This window comes from Cupressus sempervirens, chromosome 5 (genome assembly GCF_028749045.1).
Source record: "Cupressus sempervirens isolate cs-2001-9-10 chromosome 5, ASM2874904v1, whole genome shotgun sequence".
Lineage (NCBI taxonomy): Eukaryota > Viridiplantae > Streptophyta > Pinopsida > Cupressales > Cupressaceae > Cupressus > Cupressus sempervirens.
Window position 1 is genome coordinate 293,230,879 of NC_143122.1, and position 10,114 is coordinate 293,240,992.

Sequence of the window (10,114 nt, forward strand, 5' to 3'; positions counted from 1 at the left end):
ATGATTAGGATTCATTTAGGTTGGTGGTTAGTTGAAATTCCAAAAAGTGCAAAAATTGCAAAGTTGCATTAGCAACTTTTGCAACAATTTAGCAACTTTTAGGAAATAACCATAAAATTGTCTATATTCCTATATTCCTTTGAAGTTTTACTGTTGCCAAAAAATTTCTAAGTCATAGAATTGGAATCAAGAGATAAATGTAAAAATTGCACTTTTTGTGCAAAGTTGCATTGTTGAAAGTTGTAAAAGTTGCTCAAATTTGCAACTTAGTGGAAAAAGGGTTGTGGGATCGAATTGTCTGCTCCATTAGCTCTGAGTGGCTAGGTAAACCCTATCCCCAACCTCATCCTATCCCCTTCAGCACTCAAACGTTCTTGGGCACGCTGAACCAGAATGTCCCTAAGGGTCACTAAATGCCATAGGGCTGTGATCTTTGACGGGGCATATCTCGGAGCTTGTGTGAGGTATGGATGCAATTCAAGTTCCTACAGGACCATGTTGTAGAGACCTACAATAACCTCACTCACTTTTTCAAGATCACACTCTGTTTTCATTTTACGATGCCATCTCGGGTGATGCTAAAACTTGCAGTATTAGCCAGTACAAAGTTGCCAAATGCCAAATCTCTCTCACCTTTTGTCGTGGGATCGAACTGTCTGCTCCGTTAGCTTCGGGTGGCCAGGTAAACCCTATTCCTAACCTCATCCTATCCCCTTCAGCGCTCGAACGTTCTCGGGCACACCGAACTAGAATGTCCGTAAGGGTCACTAAATGCCATAGGGCTGTGATCTTTGATGGGGCATATCTCAGAGCTCGTGTGAGGTATGGATGCAATTCTAGTTCCTACAAGACGATGTTGCAGAGGCCTACAATAACCTCTCACTTTTTGGAGATCACACTCTGTTTTCATTTTACGATGCCATCTCGGGTGATGCTAAAACTTGCAATATTGGCCAGTACAAAGTTGCCAACTGCCAAATCTCTCTCACCTTTTGTCGTGGGATCGAACTGTCTGCTCCATTAGCTCTAAGTGGCCAGGTAAACCTTATACCCAATCTGGTCCTATCTCCTTCAGTGCTCAAACATTCTCAGGCATGCCGAACTAGAATGTCCCTAAGGGTCACTAAATGCCATAGGGCTGCGATCTTTGACGGGGCATATCTTGGTTCTTGTGTGAGTTATGGATGCAAATCCAATTCCTACAGGGCCGTGTTGCAGAGACCTACAATAACCTCTCACTTTTTAGAGATTACACTCTGTTTTCATTTGACGACGCCATCTCGGGTGATGTTGAAACTTGTAGTATTGGCCAGTACAAAGTTGCCAGCTACCAAATCTCTCTCACCTTTTGTCATGAAATCAAACTGTCTGCTCCGTTAGCTCTAGGTGGCCAAGTAAACCCTATCCCTAACCTCATCCTGTCCCCTTTAGTGCTCGAACGTTCTCAGGAACACCGAACCGAAATGTCCCTAAGGGTCACTAAATGCCATAGGGCTATGATTTTTGACAGGGCATATCTCGGAGCTCGTGTGAGGTATGGATGCAATTCTAGTTCCTACAAGACGGTATTGCGGAGACCTACAATAACCTCTCTCACTTTTTGGAGATCACACTCTATTTTCATTTTACGATGCCATCTCGGGTGATGTTGAAACTTGCAATATTGGCCAGTACAAAGTTGCCAACTACCAAATCTCTCTCACCTTTCATCGTGGGATCGAACTGTCTGCTCCATTAGCTCCAGGTGGCTGTGTAAACCCTATCCCCAACCTTGTCCTGTCCCCTTCAACGCTTGAACATTCTTAGGCATGCCGAACCGCAATGTCCCTAAGGGTCACTAAATGCCATAGGGCTGCGATCTTTGACGGGGCATATCTCAGAGCTCGTGTGAGGTATGGATGCGATTCTAGTTCCTACAGGACCATGTTGTAGAGATATACAATAACTTCTCTCACTTTTTGGAGATCACACTCTATGTTTATTTTACAATGCCATCTCGGGTGATGCTAAAACTTGCAGTATTGGCCAGTGCAAAGTTGCCAACTGCCAAATCTCTCTCACCTTTCATCGTGGGATCAAACTATCTACTTCGTTAGCTTCGAGTGGCTGGATAAACCCTATCCCTAACCTCATCCTATCCCCTTCAACGCTCAAACATTCTCAGGCATTCTCGAACATTCTCCACTACACTAATTACAAACACTTTCGAGTTGTTTAGGAGTCTTTAAGACCTTCAAAATTGACTTGTAACTTTTTATGCCAACTTCAAAAACAAGAAATTTTATTACATTAAATCTAGGCATTATCTTTCAACAAAAATTTATTTGCATTCTCATTTAGCCCCATCCAAAGTTTCGAGAAGGGTCTAGGAATAATTTGTGCTGAAATGTAAACTTAATTTAAATAGTAACCTTATGCAAATTCAAGGTTGACATTGTCCATGAACAAATTATTGCTCAATCAACCTTGTCCTCTCCAATTTGGAGTTCTCCCTTGTCTACCAAATAATCTACAAAAAAACTCAAAAAAGCCTAATCATTCTCAAATTGATTATGTTTGAGAAGGGTACATTGCACTCACCTTCAAGGTGTGAATCTCTTTGTAATGATAACATTGCTCTCACAAAAGCCATAATATTGAAACCCAATGAATGCATGAAAACACCACATTGTAGGTCATGTGTCTAATGGCTTCTTGTTTACTCATTTTTTTGATATTCATTACACATCCAAATTGTCACTAACTCTGTAACTCTCTATCCTCCACTAAAAACATCAAATTGCTAGAGGCAACTCATTGTTCTATGTTGTTTGTCATGACTAGGGATGATAAGAGTATGAGTAGATATAAAATATTTTCTACAAAATATAAATATATTCCTATGTGACAATGGATAATCAATATTGACTAACTTTAAAGATGTTAAGAAAAAGGAAAAATTTAGTTTAAAACATTGGAAATTTAGTTAAGAACATTGATAATTTGTTAACGAAGATAAAATATTGAATGGAATTATATCAAAAGTAGTGATGTAAAGATAGAAGATATGAGTCAAAGGGGGAGAAATGAACTATTGGCGAATGCTACTCTGGGAGAAAAGTGTTATAGTTAAGATATGAGTCAAGCAGAGACATGAAGTAGAGAAGTGTTGCAAGGAGATGGAGGGTTTATTAGTTCTGAGTATTTTCATAAGGGGGAATATATAATAGAAAAAAGTGGAAACATTATTGTGTTTCATCATAATTTGAAGATGATAAATATTGCTGAGTAGAGGTGGTTTGAGGCCATGCACCAATTATCTAGTAATTACTTTGAAAACCAAACCTAGTGTGACCTTATTAGGTCTATGTACTTTACATGGGTTAGGTGCTACAGGAATGGAATTGGGAATCTAGGCTTTGGAGTCTTAAATAAATTTCAAAAGGGTGTCTGAATCTACCCATAGAATAGTTAGATTTTAACCTGAGAGGGATTTAAGTCTAGAAAATCAGAGTAGGAGAACTACAAGGAATTCTATGATAGTCAACATTTTGTACTATATGACAATTGGAGGGTTAAACCAAGAGTTGATTCTCAATTAGTTCAACATAAGGAAGGTGTCCCAATAGAAACTTGGGGTTGGTGAAGCCATTGGTGAAGAGTTACAGTTATTGGCTTGGAATAGGGCTAGTATCCCTAAAACGAAAAGGTGCAAGATCTTGATTGGAGAAGTACTCACCTTGGAGGAGTTCAAAAATGACCATATCACTTTGGATAGGCCACAAAAATGATATCCTAAAGGAGTAAGATATTAGGAAGGTCACAAGTTTAGTATGGTAGATTAGGAAGAAGAAAGTGCTTAAACCTCACTTCTTGCTCAACATCTTTGCATTAGTGAGGGGGAGATGAAGAGGATAGATGGCTACATAGATATGGAAAAAATAGAAATATAAAGAGGGTGGGTAATAAGAGAGAGTGAGATACAAGATAGAGTGAGATACAAGGATAACATGAGCCAAAACTACCAAATTGCAGTGCTTGAATCCTTCATTAGAAAATCAAGACCCAAATTTGAATACGAGTCTACAAAACAACATGTTCCTTCCACTTGTCATACTCTTTTATTTCCTTTTAAAGATGCTCTATGATTTTCCATAACATGCATTGTAAATTCGTTAACAAGTATAGCTCCCTCTTACAAGTATCTTATGTGTCATCTTAGATTCGTCCCCTTCTCATGTGAGATATCTCTCTTTCTTATACATCACAACTATTTATTAAACTTTTATTTTTACCTTAATCTAGTTACTATAGAATAATAACAACACATTCCAATCAACTTGTGATTATGTTACAATCATTAATGTATGAAAACACATAAAACTATCAGTGATTATGTTACATTTATGATTTTTAAAATGACTTTTTTTTGCAAATAATCCATCTTTTCTTTACTATCTCTGGCATTTTTTAATTGATGATAAAGAATGGTGGTTATGTATTGAAGCTCAACAACCTAATTGTGTTTTTTCTTCTTGTCTATATTCTTTTTGTAACAATGATTTTTTCTTCTACACAAACTTTGTGACCACTTGTGATCAAATTTTTATCTTATTTTTAACATAAATGTTTAGAGAACTTTTGATCTAATTTTGTTGGATAGAGTAATTTCAAACTACTGATTTCTTTCACGGAGTTCCTAATAAATCTCAAGGTTCTCATTTAGGTGACCAATTGCCAGGAGGTACACGAATATTGCCTAATAAAGTTTATTGCTAGGAGGTCCTAATCAATCTTGATTGATAAAGTTTATTGCCAATCAATTTTGTATCAAAAATTTAAACTAATTAGGTATTGAATTAAACTTGATAAACAAATGATAGAGAAGGAAAACTTTAAACATGAACAAGATCATAAATCATATGACGATGACATATTGCAAATGATTAACTTATGCTTAAACAGTGATAAAGTTTATTGTTAATCAATATATTCTATCAAAGTTTTGAATAGATTAGGTATTGAATTTAATGTCATGCATAAACATATCTAATTTAATGTCATACATGCACATATCTAATTTAATGTCATACACGAACATATCTAATTTAATGTCATACATGAACAAACATATAATATAAAATGATAACCAATAATGTCATATACATTAACAAACACATAATATATTATGATAACCAATAATGTCGTATATGAACAAACATATCAAATATTAACCAATCATGTCATAAGTCGAATAATGTCATACATCAAATATAGAATGTCATATACATCAAATGTGTATCGAATATGTCCACTGATGCCTATGTATATACATGTCTAGATCACTATATATTTTCCTTCCCATGAGGGGAAGGAAACAAGTCTCTCGAAGTCCTCTGCCGTCGTGTGGAGGGAGATGGTGGAGATGACGGGGTCCTCCTGACACACTCACTCGACCTCTTGTTGAGGCTCTTCTCCAACTCCAACTGATACAAAGAAACTAGATATGAATCAATATTTATTATACGTTGAAATAAAATATATGTACACACAAAATCAATTATTTTCTTACCGCCATCAAATAGTCATTCTATAAGTCCACCTTGAATGCTCGTGGACGATCAGGCATGACGCGACCCTACAACAATTCAATAAATATAATCACTTATCAATAACATTAGAAATTTTGAGACTAACTATTATAAACAACAACTAAAATGAAGAAAATTCTTTCATAACTCCGTCAATGGCTGTGAGCTAGCCACAATTGCGGCCACTCCACTATCAACAGACTGTCGCAGATGAGGAGGTGTGTCCGACATCATGAGTTGCATGTCATACAATACATGTTACATTTAACATGAAACATGAAATAAATATAATCAAATGAATTAAATTAACATGAAACAATTGTACCTGTGTGAAGCTCGTATGATGTCTATGCTCTGAGTCTGTAGTAAAGGTTGAGGGTCCTGTGGAGAACTGATGCACATGCATAATTTTTTTTGTCAATCCCTAATATGATTACGTAATAAATATATGTATTAATTAAAATGATTAAATTGATATATACCTCTGGACTCATGGAAGGGACAAAAAATGGGCCTAGAGGATCGTTGCTAGGCCTAGCAACACTCTGACCCTGAATTTTGAACAATGTTAATAGATGCTAATTAATTAATCATTCACTATACATATGAAATGTGATCAAATTAGTAAATTATAATTGTAATTTACTTGTGTGTCAATGCCAAATGTGTCATTTAGGAACTGATTGTTGACAAGCCCATCATCTGCACCATCTCCAGCATGAGTGCCAAATGTGCATAGGGATCTGCATGAAGTGCACATGTGACCACGATGCACAGAAGGCTCCCCCTCAACTAATGGGCTTGTGGAATGGATGAGGGTCTGCGTCAAAGCATTAATGGTCCCTAGAGCACTGGCCTCTACATGTTCCTTCACAACTAAAGGAATAGTCACATGCTTGCGCTGTGGCTTGACCATTGGTGCCCTAACTACATTAGGGTCACAACATGCTCCCGACCTCTCAAATGATGACCCCCCACCTCTACCCTGGGAGTCTAATATATCGAAATAATTAGGGATCTCCCCAAGGACAAACTCACAATATAATTTCTTCAAAAAATACATGGGAACCTCGTGATTGTTGCAAGGAGGGGCATCAAAAACCATCCACCATCTATCCCAAAAATTATTTCTAATAGCATCATGTATGCACCAATGGATGGGGAATCATTTATTACCCTCTCTAATAGTATTTTGCTCATCGGGTTTTCTAAATAATGCACGTTTACTACCTTTTGGTATTTCTTTTTTTTTTAACATCTTCATATGACAATTTATTTGCATAAAATCTTTTTTGTTCATCCCTCTTAACCCGCCAAATATCTAACTGACCACTAACTGAGGCTATATGGGTCTTAATGGATTCAAGGGATGATGCCAATTGAGCCCTCATTGGATTGGTTTGTCCGGATTCTTTCAACTGAGCAATGAGTCTTTCTAATTCAGTTTTGCCTCTCTCTATTTCATTTATTATATTTTCTTGTGTGCCTGGCGGAGGTCTTGCAATTGGTTCGGGTTGTGGAATTTGTTGTTCTTCTTGAGGAGGGTTTTGGTTTTGAGGTTCTTGTGGATTTGCCGGTTGATTATGGACATTTCTTGATAAAAAATCAATTAAAATCCAAATAAATAAACAAATCTAAATGAAATTTGTAAAAATCCTACAAAACAATATAAAAAATCTACAAAACAATATGAAAAACATATCAAACAATGTAAAGTTAAGTTTATATCACTTACAACGTCGTTGTGGGTGCACTTGTGGTCTTGGATTTCGTCGACGAGGAGGCATTTTGGCAAAGGATAGTGAAAATGTTGGATTTTTAACTTGCGTATGCGCTGCTCTATGTAAGAATAGCAGAAAATGCTGATGAAAATGATGGGTTGCGGGTGTGCAGCCCATCATATATACTTTTTTGGTTTTGCTAATAGCGCGCAAGCGCTATAGCACATACGCGCTATAGTGCGTGCACGCTATAGCATGTGCGCTATTAAAAATAGGAAGAAAAAAAAAAACTTGTCACCTTTTTCACACCACAACTTAGTGCATATGCCCATCCATCTATTGTGACTGTATTGTTATGTTTTCTTTAGGTTTATGGAGCGACTTGCATATTTGAAACTGGAGTAACAAAATATTCACCAACAATTTGTCATGCTTTTACACACACCAACATTCTAGATTGATATTGGACTCTCTAAAGTGCGACCCCACATTGACATGGATCACAATTTTACAAAATATTTAATAATTTAATTTGCAAAATTCATAACATTTTATCCCAACAATAGTTAAAAAACACACAAGAGATGCACGTTACCTAGTGTAGTATCTATTGAATTAATTGTAGAATATTGATGATGGAATTTTTCTCTCTAATGAAAATTATATGGGTTTAGTGTGATCTAATATGCTCAATTGTAACATTGAGCACTTATCTTTGAATGAAACATCTTATATGTTAAATACAAACTAATGAAACAATTTACTTTTGTGAATAAGTAAATTCAAGGTGAGTGAAAGAAAAGATTGAACAAAGTAGATGCAATAACAATCATAATTTTATTTAAGAAAAAACATTGTACTTAAAATGTAATCTAGAATTAAAAAATAAAAAGATTGAAACTAGATTTAAATCAATGAAATTGAAATAATATAAATTGATGAATTGAAAGAGTAAAACACCTTCACTAACTACCAACATGGACATCTAATAATATAATCAATATAAACAAGTGCCACATAGTGGCTTAACACTTGCCTTTAGTTTTTTAATAAATATAATTTTAATTTAATACATTTGTTATAGTTTATTAAATATTTTAATTAATAAAAATATTATATATTTATAATTTTCTATAATGAGATATATATATCATGTGATACTATTATATTATAAATAAATTATAATATCTTTATAATAATATTAGTTTTTAAATGATTATATAATATAAGAAATATATGTTTTAGTATTTTTAATTGAATGACAAAATTTATATTATAAAAAAATGTAATATTAAAATATTAAAATATAAACCAACCCACTTACATTAAAAAACATATTAAAAATGAATCACAATCATTTTAATAAAAATCAATTATGCAATCCATCAAACTCGACAAATATAAGAGCTAAATGAATTCACCCAATTAAATCTTAGAAAAATATTTCCTGAAAATTGTAAAGTTAAAAATCTTGCATCTATATGACATTTTAGTTTGATAACAAAAGTTAAAATCAATTAATTCTGAGTTGTACAAACCAAAACATTAAATCACTAGTTAAAGCCTAAAATTCAAAATGAGTCATAATAGTACTTAGCCTACGAACAAGTACTAATAAGAAATACAAAATTGCAGTTGTAAAATTTGTATTGTGAGGTCCAACTAGGCTTGGAATTTGATGACCGTAATGACGCATTTTTGCATTTTTGAACCGTATAATGTCATGTTATGTTTTTATAAAACTGTCAATGTGACACTTTAAAATATCAATAAACCGTAAAATTTTATTATAGACTATATATTTTTTACTTTATAATATAAATATATGCTAATAATTTATTAATTTATATATTTTTAAGTAATGGATATGAATGTTTCTAAATTTAAAATATTTTAATATTAATTTATAAATTTTCTATTATTAATAATTATTATATTAGTATATAATATATATTATTTTTGCACATATCACTATGTTTCTATTTTTGTTTGTCCTATATTATGTTAATTTAATTTCTTTTCTAAAATAAAGCATACAGATCTAAAATTTGTCTAATTAATTTGAAAATTTTAAATGTATTATTAATTTATAATTAAAAAAATTCTATATGATTTACTATGTATTATTTATTAGTTTATAAATTTGTTAACTTAAAAAAATATAATATTGATTATTCGTAGAACACAAAAGGAAAGATATCAAAATGACCAAATCGTCATAAAAAAAATCATATGGGTAGGGGTGGCCGTCAAATTCCAAGCCTGGTGCAACGCCAGAATTAATTACCGTTAATAGATATATACTCCGGAGTCCTAAAAATACTTCTGGATATAACCCTGGTTCTGATCTTAAACGTAACTGGTTAACCTATATAAGAAAAACTTTATCAATGTCTGAACGCGAATGTCTACGCTACCAATCTTTGATGCTCCGTGTTAAAGAGCCAGTGAAACACCTAACCAAATAATTAGAACAATGTGTATGAAAATTGGGGTTAGCGGGAGATAAGAGAACCGCTAGAAGAAGCGAAACACTTGACACATGTGAAAAGAAGACAATGGTGGTCAGTTCAGTTGGAGCGTATGCTCGTTTCCAGCTGAATTTAAGCCCTGCTGTTAACAGAAGGATGCTAATGGCTTCTCCCGCAACTGCTGCTGCCCTGATTTGGTGCAAAACGAAAATTAGAATGAAAAATACGCCATTCTCTTTAAGTTGGAGTGGCAAAAGAAAGCTCTGCTCCCTCACTTGTGCTCTTCAATCCACTCGGTCCAATGGTACCAATTCTTTTTCTCATAACAATTTTCAAAGTTTACCATATGTTC

The 10,114-nt window shown here is 34.1% G+C and overlaps 1 protein-coding gene across 1 annotated transcript in view; it reads left to right on the top strand.

The window, feature by feature from the left end:
* Positions 1-9,483: 9,483 nt before the first annotated feature.
* LOC149555729 (glucose-inhibited division family A protein) overlaps positions 9,484-10,114 on the top strand; it is a 329,684-nt gene continuing 329,053 nt past the window's right edge. Inside the window, exon 1 of the mRNA XM_089829868.1 lies at positions 9,484-10,066. Within this exon, the coding sequence (XP_089685994.1) occupies positions 9,850-10,066 (217 nt within the window). The 5' untranslated portion in view covers positions 9,484-9,849. The remainder of the gene's footprint in view (positions 10,067-10,114) is intronic.